At 45.9% G+C, this 18082-nt stretch overlaps 1 protein-coding gene across 11 annotated transcripts in view; it reads left to right on the plus strand.

The window, feature by feature from the left end:
• ppef1 (protein phosphatase, EF-hand calcium binding domain 1) overlaps positions 1-18082 on the plus strand; it is a 92664-nt gene that overhangs the window by 56494 nt on the left and 18088 nt on the right. For 10 of the 11 annotated variants that reach the window (XM_078409327.1, XM_078409331.1, XM_078409329.1 and 7 more), the window contains 4 exons: positions 518-823; positions 2992-3177; positions 3302-3444; positions 8561-8667. In XM_078409327.1, coding sequence (XP_078265453.1) covers positions 518-823; positions 2992-3177; positions 3302-3444; positions 8561-8667 — 742 coding nt within the window. The remainder of the gene's footprint in view (positions 1-517; positions 824-2991; positions 3178-3301; positions 3445-8560; positions 8668-18082) is intronic. The other variant, XM_078409334.1, reaches the window with a different exon arrangement.

The raw sequence follows: 18082 nt of genomic DNA on the forward strand, positions 1-18082 counted from the left end.
TAAAAATCGCCAAAGTGGGTTTTCTACTTTCTAGTTTCAAATAAAAATCCCAATGCTTTTTTCAAAACATATTTTCTGCTTATCTTGCTACCCAAAAAGAATTGTGTACATACACCTACCAACGTGTCCTTAAAAATGACACCTGTTACCAAATTTATTATGGTGCAGATTTCCTTTGAAAGTCAACACGTACAACATTAACCGCAAATCCTCATCACCCATCTCTTTTGTTGCTTCATCATATTTTTTCCAGCATTAAACCACATTTGGACCTGATGCTTTTGTAGATTTGTCGTATGCTCCACTCATATATTAACAAGTAAGTTGAAGGTGATTTTCAACATTGCCATCAAACAGTGGAATTATTATGTTAAATTGTCTTGGCTCAATTAAAAGGGGCTGGCATCTCCTGGCAAAAGCTTGTGATTAAATCTTACATGCTATATTGTTTTTCTGATTATGTGTGTTAAATGAATAACAGTCTGGGTCAGCATTAAGATTGGTGCATTCCTTTTAGTTTAAATCTCTACTCAGGGTGCATAAAGGTATACCAAAAGAATGTTTAATACAAGGATCTTCAACGAGGCCTGGCAGTGAACTGTCGCTGGATGTTGCTGGCCACAATAATGCGATGCCTGGATCGGGACCATCTTCATCATCTCCCTCGGTATCACCTTTAACTGAATCACATCGTGATCAACAACGCTTCAATGCAAGTGGCATATTTCCAAGCTATTCAAAGGATCTTTTAGACCTGCCCTTCCTGGATGAGGAAATTGAATTTTCTGACGAGACAATAAGAGAAGAGCTGGAGTGGAAGCAGGTGCATAGGGATTCAATCTACTGATGTATTTACAGCATAGCAACAAGCTCTTTAGCTCAATTAATTAATGTCTGCATCCATGTCACCACCATCAAACCCTCTAACTAATATTAAAGCTTTCTGTTCACAAACAAGTTCTACTTTCTCCACCATCACTCCACCAGGTTATCTCCTTTATTCTCAGTCTGAATGTAGATACACAACACAGACAGATCATGATCCTTTTATACATCTCCACCCCATCAGGAAAGCCTTAAAGCCTCTGTGTCTTTCTACAGCAAAGATCCAACCATTTCTCCTTAGTTAATGCTCTCATCTGCCTGACTGAACTTGTTCTCAACCTGAGCAATTTCTCTTTTGACTCTTCTCCCTTCCTACAAAACCTGTGTCTACAGATTACAATTCCTGGCTTCACAACCAACACATGACAGATAAACATGTGAGTTGGGTGCAGGAGTCGACCAAATCTACTCCAGCTTTTAATAAGGTCTGATTGTAACCCCACTTCCACATTCCTGTCCACCCCCAGTAATCCCAGTTCACCCACTTGCTTATCAAGAACTGACGAACCCCTACCTTCAGATTCTGCTTTCGCTGCTCTTTGAGGCAGAGAGTTCCAAAGAGTTAATTTATTCACAAAATGCTAGAGTAACTCAGCAGGTCATGGCCCCTTATGAGAAACTAGTTCAACTCACCTGTTCTAAACTTGTAACTGGTTAATTTTGGATAGTGGCACCTAATTCTAGATTCTCCCACAATTCTAGATCCACATTCACTCTGTCAAGACTCCTCAAGATCTTAAATGTTTTGGACGGATACACGGATAGGAAAGGTTTAGAGAGATAGGGGCCAAATGTGGTGAAGGGGACTAGTTTAGATGGGTACTTTGGTTGGCATGGACAAGGATGGCCAAAGGGCCTGGTTTTATGGAGTAAAAGTCTATGATTAGTTAAGTCTCCTCTAAATGTTCTAACCTGGCTAATCATTCTTCATAAGACAACCCTCTATTCTGGGTATTAGTCTAGCAAACCTATGAAACGCTTACAATGCATTAATCTTATGATGGAGCTTTGGAGTGTTTGAGCAAATAGAGTTGATTCCTTGCTTTGGATTATACTTAAAGACTGGCAGTATAAGGTATGATGGAGTCTCCTTGTGACCAAGTCACTAGACCTGGGTTCATCATCAGTCTGAAGAACGGTCTCGACCCGAAACTTCACCCATTCCCTCTCTCCTAGATGCTGCCTGACCTGCTGAGTTACTCCAGCATTTTGTGATACCTTCGACCAGTAATTTTCATTCACAGGTGTCACCAATTCAGAATCAATGTGCAGACACATGAGAATTGGATTTTCATATTTGGGGCTTGTAAATCTTTGTAAATCTTTAACATTTCAGTAGTTCACCGTTCAGAAATCAAAGAACATTTTTCATTCTTATATTGAATTTTCCGCATAATGATGATTTTAATTCCAATTAATAAAATAATGGCGGCACAGTGACGCAGCGATAGAGTTGCTGCCTTACAACGCCAGGTTCAATCCTGACTACGGGTGCTGTTTGTACAGAGTTTTTACTTTCTCCCTGTGACCGCATGGGTTTTCTCTGGGTGCTCCAGTTTCTTTCCAGGTTCCAAAGATGTGCAGGTTTGTAGGTTAATTGGCTTCTGTAAATTGTCCCCAGTGTGTAGGATAGAACTAGTGTGTGGGTGATCGTTGGTTGGCATGGACTTGGTGGGCCGAAGGGCCTGTTTCCACTCTGTATCTCTAAACTAAACTAAATTAAATTGACACACTGATGTAACCATAGTTAATGTTTTGAGTTGCCAGAAACATTTCAAATTTAATTAGTACTGTTTTCAGATGTTGGTTTTGTTGAAATTTGTCTTTTACAAAAATAAATCTTGTTAGGTTCCTGAATGAATAAACAAAATGTTACTCCTTTAACATGGAGCATGAGAAGGGGGGAGAGAGGGAGAGATATATCTTAGTTATTTCTGTCTTCAAGTCATTCTTTATGTGTAGCAATGATGCAACTACACTAAAACCATTTTTGTTCTGAAGCCTGGATGAAAGCTATGCCACAATCTATTGATAACTGGATAGGTGCATCTGCGATCTTGGGATGCTTGAACTGAAAGTTTATGCAGCTGATTTAATCTTTCCTAGATTGCAGACATTCTTTGGAGTGACCCTAGAAAAGGAGATGGTTGCTTCCCCAATACAAGGCGAGGAGGAGGCTGTTACTTTGGTGAAGATGTCACAGAAAAGATGCTCAGAAAGTACAAGTTAAAGTTACTCATAAGATCACATGAGTGCAAACAGGATGGCTATGAAGTGTGCCACAATGGCAAGGTGAGTAGAAATGTTCAATACCTTCCTGTAACTTTATTCATTTTGTACCTGACGCCAGTGTAACAATGTTTATCTGTATCAGGCATTGAATTACCAGGAGCAAACTGAAATATTTTTCATGCAGGTTATCACCATATTTTCTGCCTCTAATTATTATGCAATGGGCAGCAATCTAGGAGCATATATCAAAATTGGTCCTGATTTGGTTCCTCATTTTGTCAAATATCGGGTTAGTAAATCTACAAGGAAGCTGACTCTTCAACAAAGGTGAGTGTGAGACGTTCTTCAGCATTTTATTCAAACTGTCCATGCTCTGATGCACTTAACAGCAACTTGAAAGTTGAAATAAAACCAGCTGGTAGAGCGGATATTGGAATAACTTTAGAGTCACGGTCACACAGCATTGAAACAGGCCCTTCGGCCCACTGTCATCCCATCAGCACCCAGTTACAATGATCCAACTCCAATCTCATTGTATTCTCTTTGCATTTCTGTCAAAACCTCTCTACAGATTCTGCCCTCACACTGGGGGAAATTTAGAGCAGCCAATTAACGTACGCACCCACATCTTTGCGATGTGGAAGGAAAGCGCAGCCCTTACGAGGAAACCCATGTGGATTCACATTCCACTTAGACAGCACCCGAGGTCAGGACTGAATCCAAATATCTGTATTGGTGAGGCAGCAGCTCTACCAGCTGTGCCACTGGGTGCTACCTGGCCTTTGGAATAATTGGTACAAACACACTGTACACCAGCTACACAGATCAGCTGTGGGCCTGATGTTGAGAGTGTCTGAGGCTACTTTAAGGCAGCTGCATTTTTAAAAGAGAGGCACATTGAGATTGGAAGAAATTATGAATCCTTTGTGAATTGTAATAGAATGAGAATGATCAAAGATACAAAGGCACAGGTTTTTTGGCTAATTGGCTGGGTAAAATTGTAAATTGTCCCTTGTATGTGTAGGATAACGTTAATGTACGGTGATCGCTGGTCAGTGCAGTCTCGATGAGCCAAAGGGCCTGTTTCCGCATTGTATCTCTAAAACTACAACTAAATAAAATAAGAGAATGAACACCAGGGCTGCCTTTTTACAGTTTATTCGGGGTCTTCATGGGGGAACAATAAACATTCTGTCTCTCCAGTAACATAGTATCAAACAGCAGGAAACCAGGGCATTTGGCCCAACTCAATCGTCCTGACTAAAGTGTCTACCCGAGCTAGTACAATTTACTGTGTTTGGCCCAGATACATCTAAACCTTTCCTATCCATGAACATGCCCAAATGAATATTGGATATTTTAATTGTATTTGCCTCTATGGCCTCTGTTTCTCGATTCCCCTACTCTGGGCAAATGACACTTTGCGTTCACCCGATCTATTCCTCTCATGATTTTGTACACCTCTATAAGATCATCCCTCACCCTCCTGCACTCCAAGGAATAAAGTCCCAGCCTGCTCAACTTCACCCTTTAGCTCAGGCCCTCAAGTCCTGGCAACATTCTCATAGTCTTCACTGCCTTTCCAGCTTGACAACATCTTTCCTATAACATGGTGACTAAAACTGAACAAACTACTCTAAATGTGGCATCGCCATTGTCTTATATAACTGTAACATAACCTCCCAACTTCTATACTCAATATCGTGACAGATGAAGGCTAATGTGCCGAAAGTCTTTTTGACCACACTATCTGCCTGTGGTGCCCCTTTCAACGACCTGCACTCTTCAGTCCCGTTGCTCTACACCACTCCCCAGAGCTCTACCATTCACTGTGTAAGTCCTGCCCTTCTTAGACTTCCCAAAATGCAACACGTCACATTTCACTGTATTAAATTCCATCAACCATTCCTTCGACCACCTGCCCAACCAATCGAAATCCAGCTACAATTTTTGACAACTATTTTCACTATCTAAAATACCACCCATTATAGTGTCATCAGCAAACTTGCTCATCATGCCTTGTGCATTCTCATCCAAATCACTAATATAGATGACAAAAAACAATGGTGCCCAGCACCAAACACTGAGGCACACCACTGGTCACTGGCCTCCAGTCCGAAAAACAACCTTCAATCACCACCTTCTGCTTTCTTCCATGAAGCCAATTTTCTATCAGTCCAGCTATCTTTGGATCCCATGGGATCTAACCTTCCGGAGCAGTCTACCAGTTGGAACCTTGTCAAATGCCTTGCTGAACTCCATATATACAATGTCAACAGCTCTACCCTCATCAACCTTTTTGGTCACCGCTTCAAAAAAACCTCATCTGATTTGAATCAGATTTCTGAGACATGACCTCAATCAATAGTCGTTTATTTGTCACATATACATAAATGTGTAGTGAAATGAAACATTACCCGCAGTTGAACAATAAGACCAATAAGATTAATCAATAAAAATGCAATAACACATACAACACATACAATCACAGCTAACACCAAACAAAAAGAAACATCCATCACAGTGAGTCTCCTCCAGTCCCTCCTCACTGTGATGGAAGGCCAGAATGTCTTTTTCTCTTCCCTGCCGTCTTGTCCCGCGGTCAGGCTGTTGGAGTTGCCACGTCGGGGCGGTAGGGGCTCCCGATATTGAAGCCCCCGCTGGGCGGTGAAAACTCCCGCGGCCTATTTCAGGCCGCGCCGGGCAGAGACGGTCCGCGGCGGGCCGACCCAAGCCCCGCGATTCGGGACGGGCGAAGACGCTGTCGCTGCCTCTGCCGGAGCTCCCGATGTCGGCCCCCATCCAGGGGCCTGCGGGCTTCCGACATCCACGCGGCCCGCGCCGGAGCCTCCGGAGACGAGTCGCAGCCGCTCCCGCAGCATCCGCAGGCAGCCAGCGCCGCAGGTGGTGAGTCCGGACCGCGGGCTCTGCGAACCAGAGCCCCAGGTAGTCCCAGGTGCATGGCCGGTGGTAGGCCGCAACGGGAACGGAGACACGACACAGAAACAAAGGTCGCGTCTCCGTTCGGGAGAGAGAATTTTACAGTTCCCGTTCCCTCCCACCCCCCCCAAAAACATAACATACAACACTACATCATATTAATATTAAGACTACAATTCAGACAAAAACAACAAAAAACACAAAAGACAGACGGACTGCAGGCAAGCCGCAGCTGCGACGGCAGCGCTGGATCCTCCCAATGTACATGTGCTGACTATCCCTAAAGAGCCCTTGTCCATCTAACTACATGTATACCTTATCCCTCAGAATACTCTCTAGAAACTTTCCGACCGCAGATGTTAGGCTCACTGGCCTGTAGTTCCCAGGATTTTCCCTGCAGCCCTTCTTGAATTGAGGCACGTTTATCACCCGTCAGTCTTCCTACACCTCACCCGTATTTAATGATGACTCGGAAATCTCAGCCAGGACACCTGCAATTCCCTCTCTACCTTCCCACAGTGTCCTCGGATCTATTTGACCAGGCCCGGGAGATATTTCTACTTTCATACGCATCAGGACTTTGAGCACCTCCTCGCCCGTAATACCAACTGCTCTCAAGACACATCCATTGACTGCCTCAAGTTCCTTGGTGCTCATATCTTTCTCCACAGTAAAAACAGAGGAGAAATACTCATCTAGGACCTTGTCTATTGCCTGTGGCTCTACACAGAGTTGACCACTTTGATTCCTGAGGGGTCCCATTCTCTTTCTGGTTACCCTTTTTCCCTTTATGTACATATCAAATCTTTTGGTGTTATCCTTAATGTTATCTGCCAGAGCCAGATTTCCTGGCCCCTTTTTGCCCTCCTGATTTCCCTTATCAGCTTGTTCGTCAGTTACTCCAATGGTGGAGCGATAGAGTTGTCTTCTTACAGCGCCAGAGATCCAGGTTCAGTCCTGACTACGGGTTTTGTCTGTACAGAGCATGTACGTTCTCCCTGTGACAGCGTGGGTTTTCTCCAGGTGCTCCGGTTTCCTCCCACATTCCAAAGACGTACACGTTTGTAGGTTAATTGGCTTTGGAAAAATCGTACAAATTGTCCTTAGAGTGTAGGATAGTGTTAGTGTATGGGGTGATCGCTGGTCGGCACGGACTGGTGGGCCGAAAGGTCTGTTTCCACACTGTATCTCTAAAGTCTAAAGTTCCCAAAACACCTCCATGGATACACTTGATCCCAGCTGCTTAAACCTGCCCCATGCCAACTCCTTACTCTTGACCAGAGCCTCATTTTCTTTCGTCATCCAAGCTTCCTTAAGCTTACCTACCTTGCCCTTCACTTCTAACAGGAACATGCATGTCCTGGACTTTTAAAAACATCCTGCTTTCGGTCCAACTCAGAATGTTATGTCCAGTATGATCACCTCTCATTCTCCCAGAAAAGAGACACAGGTCTGTGACACCGGGGGTTTGGGGAGGGGGGAGACGTTCACTAAATAGTGAGACATCTTAGATGTTTCCCTATGGAAAGCCTCATCTTAGGAACAGATGCGTTTGAGATAGAGGGATTGAGAGTAGGGGATTGCATTTTTGCAAGAGGCTGGGTGGAAAGAAGTGTATTCACGATAGCGCTGTGAGTCAGTAAGTTTGTAGTATACGTCAGTCAACAGTTTGACTCCTGTGATGGAGGCAGAGATCGAGAAAGGGGAGAGATGTTTGAGATAGTTCAGGTGAATTTGAGGGTAGGGTGGAAGTTAGTGATGAAGTTAATGAAATCCATGAGTTCTGCATGGGTGTGGGAGGCAGCCCCGATGCAGTCCTCGATGTATTGGAGAAAGAGAAAGGAGGGGTAAGGCCAGTGTACATCTGGAACAGTCCTTGTTCTTTCGTACCCATGGTTTCCCACCAACTATCATAGATGGATCCCTCACCCACGTCTCTTCTGTGACCCAGATGTCTGCTCTCAATGTGGGTTCCTGTACATCAGTGAGACCAAACGTAAACTCGGCAACCACTTTGCCAAACTCTTACACTCAGTCTACCAAGGCTACTCAGTCTGCTAATCACTTTAACTCCCCTTCCCATTCCAATACTGACTTTCTGTCTTAGGCCTCCTCAATTGGCTGAGTGAGGCCACACGCAAATTGGAGGAACAGCACCTCATATTTCACTTGGATTGTTAACAACTTCTCCCCCCACCTCCCTTTCTCCTCCACCCACCCTCCTTTCCCCTCTTCCTTCACTAAAAGTCCATTAAGTAACATCACAATTTGCAACTATGTATCCCTCTTGCACTCTATCCAACAAGCATCTTATCTCCCTACTAAAAGCAAGGGTCCAGATCCGAAATGTTACTTATCCATTTTCTCCAGAGATGCCGCCTGACCCACTGAGTTACTCCAGCACTTTGTGTCTAACTCTGTTCCTCTCTCCACTGATGCTGCCTGATCTATTGATTGGCCATTTTTAACCATTGAATCCCTTGTTCTGTGTTTTTTTTTGAAGAGTGAGTGTGGTTGAAGAAACTGCCCTGAAAGATTTGCGTGAAAAGCTGTTTACACATCAAGCTGAAATTATTACTGCCTTCAGATACTTCGATCCGGATCGCACAGGTAGAAAGAGACCGGCCCTTTGCTTCACTGGGCTTGTCCTTATTTCTGTTTTGGTGTGTTTTATTTTACTGATTCAGGGAACTATATATTTACATACTTATGTTGCACAACTTATAATGGTCATGTCCCATTTGTAATAAAGTGCCATGGAATAATTTACCTGGATGGCACTTGTAGAATGTATGCATTTATTCATGTAGAACACCTCAGCTCATACAGTCCAGCATCCGATCACACCTCAAGTTGCATAAGAATCATAGAATCGTACAGCATAGAAACAGGCTCTTTGCCTCACGTCCATGCCTACATTTATATCTACTAATCCCATTTTCCCACATTAGGCCTGTGTCCCTCCACATCTTTCCTTCGAAGAACCAGTCCAAAAGCTTTTCAAATGTAATCTCATCTGCCTCCACCACTGTCTTGTGTGTGAAATACGTACCTCCCCCTGATCTCTTTTCAATTTCTCCTATCTCATCTTCAACCTGTGACGTTTAATTAAACATAACACTTATCTTACTGATTTTAAATTAATATTAAGGTTCACGTTTTGTGTCATTACATTATTCACCCACAAAATAGGATTTCCCGTTCTAGTTCAACTGCTGCAGTGTTCCAAAGCAGTTCTCATTATTTTAGAAGTGCAACTACTTTGGATTGGTGAGGAAATCAGTATCGCAATGCTATACTGAACAACCTGAGCTTCTGGGGATTTGCTCTGGCAGAGGCAAAATAAATACATTTGTTACAGGGTGATAGAAGTAAAGAATTATACAACACAGAAGAAACCTGTTCACCCCATTGTGTATCTCCCAGTCTCTTTAAGGTTATTCATTACCAAATGTTCCTGCTTTGTCTCTTTGCCTTCAAACTATTTTCCTTTGAACATTGCTTTCCACAGCCGTGTTTGTTTCCTTCAGCAATATTGCCGCCACTGCTTCTTTCCTCAACCACCCCCCCCCCCCCTCACCTGAAAATACTGTAACCAGGGATGTACTGACGGTTCAGTCTACCAGTGGGTGAAAACTCTGAATGATCAGTGTCTTGCTCAAGTCACAAATGTTCCCAATGTTGGGGGAGTCCAGAACCAGGGGCCACAGTCTTAGAATAAAGGGGAGGCCATTTAAAACTGAGGTGAGAAGGAACTTTTTCACTCAGAGAGCTGTGAATTTATGGAATTCTCTGCCACAGAGGGCAGTGGAGGCCAAATCACTGGATAAATTTAAGAGAGAGTTAGATAGAGCTCTGGGGGCTAGTGATATGGGGAGATGTTGGGCACAGGTTACTGATTGTGGATGATCAGCCATGATTACAATGAATAGCGGTGCTGGCACAAAGGGCCGAATGGCCTCCTCCTGCACCTATTTTCTATGTTTCTACGTCGTTTATTGTCATATGCACGTGCTTGCAGCAATTGAGGTCTGGCGTTGAGGAAGTCAAGGGTCAAGTTCCAAAATGAGGTGCAGAAGCTCAGGTCTTTGAACATGGTGATGAATTTGGAAGGTATGATAGTGTTGAATGCCAAGCAGCAGTCTATGAAAAGCAGCCTGACATGGAGAGCGTATGAGATAGCATCTACTGTGTAGGAAAGAACTGCAGATACTGGTTTAAATCGAAGGTAGACACAAAATGCTGGAGTAACTCAGCGGGACAGGCAACATTGCTGGAGAGAAGGAATGGGTGATGTTTCGTGTCGAGACCTTTCTTCAGATTGATGTCAGGGGAGTGGGAGGGACAGAGGTAGAATGTAGTCTGAGACAGTAAGACTGGTGGGAGAACTGGGAAGGGGAGGGGATGGAGAGAGAGGGAAAGCAAGGGCTATTTGAAGTTAGAGAAATCAATGTTCATACCGCTGGGGTGTAAGCTACCCAAGCGAAATATGAGATGCTGTTCCTCCAATTTGCGCTAGGCCTCACTCTTATAATAGGGGAGGCCCAGGACACAGATTAGCAATGGGAGGGGGAGTTTAAGTGCTGAGCAATCGGGAGATCAGGTAGGTTAAGGCAGACTAAGTGGAGGTGTTTAGCAAAACGATCACCGAGTCTGCGTTTGGTCTCGCCGATGTACAGGAGTTGACTCCTGGAACAGCGAATACAGTAGATGAGGTTGGAAGAATTGCAAGTGAACCTCTGCCTTACCTGAAAATACTGTCGGGGTCCTTGGATGGAGTCGAAGGGAGAAGTAAAGGGACAGGTGTTGCATCTCCTGTGGTTGCTGGGGAAAGAACCTGGGGAGGGGGTGGTTTGGGTGGGAAGGAACGAGTTGACCAGGAAGTTGCGGAGGGAACGGTCTCAGTGGACAGCAGAAAGGGCTGGAGATGGGAAGATATGGCCAGTAGTGGGATCCCGTTGGAGGTGGCGAAAATGTTGGAGGATTATATACTGTATGCGACGGCTGAATGGGGTGGAAAGTGAGGACAAGGGGGACTCTGTTCTTGTTACGAATAGGGGGAGGGGGAGCAAGAGCGGAGCTGCGGGATATTGAGGAGACCCTAGTGAGAGCCTCAATCTATAAAGGAAGAGGGGAAACCCCCGTTTCCTAAAGAATGAGGATATCTCCGATGACCTGGTATGGAAAACCTTATTGATCTGAGTGTCAATAAGCAAATTCTGAAGCAGACATTGGTTTCTGCCATAACCAACCTCTCAAAGTTCTTCATTATGCTGGATGCAAGTGCTATTGGATGGTCCCCATTGAGGTGGGTCTCCCTGCTCTTATTGGCACTGATACGGTAGATGCCCATTTGAAGCAGGTGTGAACTTCAGACTATAAAAGCGAGAGGTTGAAGATGTCCTTGAATACTCTACCCAGTTGGTCCGCATAGGTCTTTAACATTCTACCAGAACCTCCATCAGGGTGGATGCTTTTCGTTGATTCACCCTTTCGAGGGGTACTCTGACATTGGCCTCAGAGACTGAGACCACAGAGTCATTGGTCATTATTTTCCCTTTGAAAGTGTGCAAAGAAAGAACTAATCTGGAAGTGACTATATTTGCTACCCAGTTTCACCTTGTAGGAGAGGAGGGGATGATGTGCAAGCCCTGCCACAAATGTCGAGCATCCATCTGTGACTTGAGCTTAGTCCAGTATTGTCCCTTGGATCTTGTATGATACTACATCACATGTCTTAAACAGCACAGATCTAGCGGTCAGTCTCCTTGTTTATCCATAACTTCTGTTTGGGGAAATCTCAAAATATTTTGCTGGGTCTTCAATCCTTCAAGAAGGCGGCGGGTGGAAGGAATGATTGATGCCAGAGTGCAGGCTGGAGGGGTTACCTCCTGCACCATTGGATGCACCCCTGGGAACGGAGGCCAAGCGGTGGCCATTTGCGGCGAAAGATGATGCTTTCATGGGCCGATGTCAAGGACTGGTAGAATTGGTGGGGTGGGCTGCTGGAGGCCCTGAAGCAACCTGGGGCTCAAGTAGATCAGTCGCCTCTTCAAGTGGCCGAGTTTGTGGATCAAACATGGCCTGCAGGGATATCCGATCCCCCAACTCTTTCTATGCTACATCGATCACAGCATTGCAGCTGCCTCCTGCACCTGTGCAGAACTCATTGATTTAATTAACTTGACCACTAACTTCCATCCTGCCCTTAAATTTACTTGGACTATCTCTGACACCTCTCTCCCCTTTCTTGATCTCTCTGTCGCCATCACAGATGACAGACTATCGACTGACATCTACTACAAACTCACCGACTCCTTCAGTTATCTGGACTACACCTCCTCCCACCCTGCCTCTTGCAAAGACGCTATCCCCTACTTTCAATTTCTCAATTTCCATCTCACCTGCTCCCAATATGAGGTATTCCATCCCAGGACATCCAAGATGTCCTCTTCCTTTAGTAAATGTGGTTTCCTCACCTGCTGTTATAGATAGATCCCTCACCTGCATTTTCTCTGTGTCTTGTAGTTCTGTTTTTGTTCCCCCTTCTCCCCCCCCTCCCCCCCCCCCCCCCCCAGATGGAACAAAGGTTCTCACCTTTCGCCCCACCAGTCTTGGCATCCTACACTTTATTCTCCGACATTTCTGCCACCTTCAACGTGATCCCACCACCAGTCACATCTTCCCATACCATAACAGTGATTGGGCCAAAGGAACATAATGTGTTAGGACCAAGCAGCAGAGTTTTTGACGTCCTCAACTTTTGTAAGAGAAAATAGCTGTCCAGGAGTGAATAGTTAAGTTTGAAGTTAACAAATTATGAGTAAAGAGCTAAGATAAGGTTCACACAAGAGATGTTATGGAAGAGAAAAGTAGACTGTTGTAAGATATTACGGCTTCAGCATGTAGACATAAACAAGCACAGGTTTTCAGTCCACGCTGTTGCCAGTGTGGGTCTTCTTTATCTCACAAAAGTACACTGCGGATACTCATACATATTCACGAGACTGATAAGATATTGACGATATCACATGACCACAAATCATATCATTCTAGTACTCAGTACTGAAAGTTACAGTTACCGTTGTACACACAACACTGCTCTCCCCTTAGAAAGTAAAATAACTTGTAAATTAGACAAACAAGAATAATTTTATAAATTTAATCTGACGACTGGTTTACGCCCTCTTTCTGGTCTCCTGAGTGGTTTAGGGGGAGTGTCAGGTTGTGGTTCTAAAGGAGAGTCAAGTTCAGGATATTTACCTTTGTCTCTACTTTCTTTAGAGATTCTGATTTTACATCTGAACTTGGAAAAATACCAAAGTCTGACAGATCTACTTCTTTGTCTATGCTTTGCTCATGTACCGGTTCATCCCTTGCTGGGATCATATGGTTCATGTGCACATTTCTAACATGTCCTCCAATTTATACCAAGTACCTCCTGGTGCTACACACTTCAACTAATGTTCCCACCTCCCATTTGGTTGCTTTCTAAGGGGAGCTGAGAACACCAACCTGATCAAGGGTATTGAACCTACCTACTTTTGGACTTCCACCATAATGACGTTTCTGATCAGATTGTTTGCGTTCAACCTTAGGAGATTGGTTAGGTAGAACCAAACTCGATCTAGTTCTGAGCCTTCTTTTCATGAGAAGTTACAGCTGAAGAAGGGTCTCGAACTGAAGCGTCACCCATTCCTTCTCTCACGAGATGCTGCATGACCCGCTGAGTTACTCCAACATTGCGTGTCTACCAATACATGCAACCTCTGGCTATAGACTTTATTTCCACAATACCCGTGTGTTCACTATGGAGCTCTTTAAGTAATCTTTGTCTTAAACAATTGGCACAACTACTCTGTCACCCCATTTAATACACCCTTGCTCACATGACTGTTCATGTCGTCTATTGTGATAAGGTTTTAGGTCATTAGTACTTGGTTTTATTTCTGACCATCCACACAAAATGTGCTTGTATACTTGTTTTAGCACAGTGCCCTTTTGAGTTTCAGCAGCAATTTCAGCTGCTGTGACTGGAAAGTCATTGTCCACTGCTTCTGTGACGTAGATAGCACCTCTGATTCTTCACGAGGCAAACACAACAATGCATTAGCGATAGCATTTTCTTTTGAGCTGCAGTACTCAATGCTGTAGTCATACTGTGACAGGAGAACTGCCCAGCGCTGCATCCTTGAGGTATTGCTGACCGAGGACCAAGAATAGCGAGGAGTGGCTTATCATCGGTAACCAGGGTGAATTTCCTACCCAACAGATAGTGATGGAATTTCTTGATCCCAAAGATGATACTAAGGGCTTCTTTCTCGATTTGTGCATAATTACACTCGCTCTTGGTAGGTGTGCGTGATGCAAATGCTATAGGCTTTTCATGTCCATGTTTCATTACATGTGAAATCACAGCTCCTACCCCACAACTGGATGCATCGCAAGCTAGCTTTAACTCGCGATTTGTATCGTAGTGAACAAGTCAAACAAATCACTGGTCAAACTCTTCTTACAGGCATTATAAGCATTTTGTTGCTCTTTGGACCATTCCCATTTTTTATCCATGTTCAACAACCTGTGAAGAGCAACTAGCTTTGTTGCTAACTCGTGTAAGAAGCGTGAGTAATTGTACCACCCAGGAAGGAGCGGAGTTGAGACACATTCAGTGGCGTTGGTGCGTCTGCTATCGCTTCAACCTTTTCCTTCACTGGTTGTAGTCCTTGTCGATCCACTTTCAAACCAAGATACACTACTTCGGTCTGTAAGAATGCACATTTGCTTCTTTTCAACATTCTATTGTGATCATCAAGCCGTTTCAACACTTCACTGAGTATCTCCAGATTCTCCTCAATAGGGGGCGCCGCACGATGGCTGCCTCGCCTACAGTCTGTCTGTCCTTTTCAAACTCTTTTTGTTATTTTTGGTAAGTTTTAAAAGTCTGTGTAAATGTTCTCTGGTTTGTTTTATGTGGGGGGTGGGGGAGGGGGTTTGGGAAAACTTTTTTTCAATCTCTTACCTTGCTGGAGATGCGATTGTTTTCCGGATCGTATCTCTGGTCGCTCTGTGGCCTAACATCACGGAGCTGGAGGTCTTGCCTGGGACAGACCTTGCGTCCCCGCGGAGGCTTGGGCTTATCATCTGAGCCTGGGATCGACGCTCCAATGCAGCCTGCGAACTTTAACATCAGGAGCTCGCAGTCTCGGGTTGAGACCGGTCGGGAGCTCCAAAAGCTGCATGAGGTTCGACTGGTCCCGACCCGGGGTAGTTCGCCGGCGAGGGGGAGCTGAGACCACCCCCCCCCGATGAAGGAGCTTGATCGCCCCGACGAGGAAGGCTCATCCCGTCAACGGAAGGTTAGAGCCCCCGACCGCTGGAGGACAAAGAAGGGAGAGATTGAACTTTTTTTTCACCTTCCATCACAGTGAGGAATGCGGAGGAGTCACTGGTGGATGTTCATGTTAAAATGTATTTTGTGTGTCCTGTTGCTTTTTATTGTTATGACTGTATGGCAAATGAAGTTCCTCGTATGTTGCAAAACATACTTGGCTAATAAAGTTTTATTGTGATTGTGATTGTGATAACAGTTGCAATCAGCAAGTCATCTTGATTGCTCACACAATGTGATGTTCCTTGCAGAATCTTGTCCATTGTAACATGGAAGATTTTTGGTGCTGACTTCACACCATAGGGTAGGAATACAGCCCCATGTGTGTGTTTATCGTGAGGTACTGCTGGCTCTTACGATCAACATTTAGCTGAGCATATGCATGTGGCAGATCTAGCTTAGAGAATACCTTGCAACCAGCAAGTTCAGTGTATAAATCTTGTGAGGTTGGTAGTGGATACTGTTCATCATCTACTGCCTGGTTGATGGTCTCTGAAGTCTCTCCACAATCTCACTGTATTGTCCACTTTCGGAACCACTACTATTGGACTAGCCCAATCACTGCGATCTGTTTTAACCAGTACACCGTTTTGTTCCAACTTTTTTATTTCCGCTTCCACTTTACTTTTCAGCGAATATGGCACTGGTCGCCTTCTACAGTGGACAAGTTCAACATTGGGTCAAATCCTGATGTGTGCTTGCTCAACCTTTATGCCATCGTAGCTGTCATTGAACATAGCATGATGTTTCTGCAACAACTGATCCAGTGGTGTTTGCGCTTTTAGTTGGAATACAGATTTCCAGTCCAGTTTCAGTAAGCGGAGCCAATTTTTTGCCCATCAACGTTGGCCTATTGACATAACTTGCGACAACTATTGGCAACTTCAGAGTCTTGTCTTTGTCTTCTACGTCACAAACTATCTCTCCACATGTCTCCAACACTTCTCCAGAGTATGTTTTCAGCTGAACGTTTGTTTCTGTGATAGGCTTGTAGTGAGTCCAGACGAGTGGTTTTATTGGAATCCTTTATTAGTATCAAAACCCGTAACAAACGCGACTGACTTCTTCCTGGACAAACACTACTTTACTTAATAATCTAATCTCTAATCTGGTTTGGCGCCAAGCATTTAAATACCCCGCGCTTCCTTAACCCATGACCGTAATCCAATCCGAGGGTTCTATTACCTGGCCAATCCCTATGTCCCTACATGACCCCCCCCAGAACCCTCGAAACCATACCTCACGGGCGGCCGAACCTCCCGCCCAGAACGTGTACGGATAGGGGAAACCGATACCCCCAGTGTGACAGGAGGCGGGGGGGACGCCGCCGCTGGAGGCGATGCCGGTGACGTGGGGCACTTGATAAACAACGGCAGCCCGGGACCAACCATAGGCGGCGGAGGCCCAAAAGGTGGTAAACTGGGCGCCGCTGACGGGACCAGTCGAGCAGCCACAGGCCGGCCCCGGCGCGGCGGCTGAGCCACCGACACGGGGAGGTCCTGGTCTAAATGGGCCGGCTTGAGACGGGACACTGAAACCAGCTCCTGACGATTTCCTACCTGCAAGGTGAAGGTTACAGTCCCTCTTTTGAGCACCTGGAACGGGCCCTGGTAAACCGGCTGCAGAGGGGGACGGTGGCAATCTTTCCGAAGAAACACGAAATCACAGCTCCGCAATTCCGAAGGAACGTGAACTGCTGTGCTTCCGTGACTAGAGGTGGGGACTGGAGCCAGAGAACCCACCCGTTCCCGGAGGGAGCCCAAGACTGACGTGACGGATGGCGGCAAGGCGGGAATGGAAGGGAGAATATCGCCCGGCACCCGCAGGGGCGAACCGTAGACGAGCTCGGCCGAAGATGTGCCCAGTTCCGCCCGCGGGGCCGTACGGATGCCGAGGAGGACCCAAGGCAGCTGGTCAGCCCAATCGTAGCCAGTCAGGCGAGCACAGAGGGACGCCTTCAGCTGCCGATGGAAACGCTCAACCATCCCGTTGGCTTGGGGATGATAGGCGGTGGTCTGCTGTAATCGAGCACCATACAGCTGCGCCAGCGCGGCCCAGAGACACGAGGTGAACTGGGCTCCCCGATCTGTGGTAATAATAGCCGGGACTCCGAAACGAGCCACCCAATGCAACGCCAGGGCCCGTGCACAGGAGGCCGCCGAGGTGTCCGACAACGGGAGCGCCTCCGGCCAACGAGTGAACCGATCAACCACCGTCAGTAGATGAGTGTAACCCCTAGAATAGGGCAATGGACCCACCAAATCCACATGGATGTGGAAAAAACGGGCGGGGGGAACCTCAAATGTCTGGTGCGGGGGCTGGACATGACGATGGACTTTGGAGGTCTGGCACGGAATGCAGGCGCGTGCCCAGGCTGCCACCTGCTTCCGCAGGCCATGCCAGACAAACCGGTCGGCCACCATGGCTGAAGTCGCCCTGATGGACGGATGTGCCAGGCCATGAATTGCCTCAAAAACCTTACGCCGCAGAGCGGCCGGCACCACCGGGCGAGGACGTGGGAGAGTAACATCGCACCACAACTTGATACCTGTGGGGCCACACGCCACCTGTTCTAAACGCAGTCCCGAGGTTGTGGAGGCGTACACCGCGGCAGTTCCTTCCAGGCGCTGAGCCTCC

The sequence above is a fragment of the Rhinoraja longicauda genome, chromosome 12, assembly GCF_053455715.1.
Source record: "Rhinoraja longicauda isolate Sanriku21f chromosome 12, sRhiLon1.1, whole genome shotgun sequence".
NCBI lineage: Eukaryota > Metazoa > Chordata > Chondrichthyes > Rajiformes > Arhynchobatidae > Rhinoraja > Rhinoraja longicauda.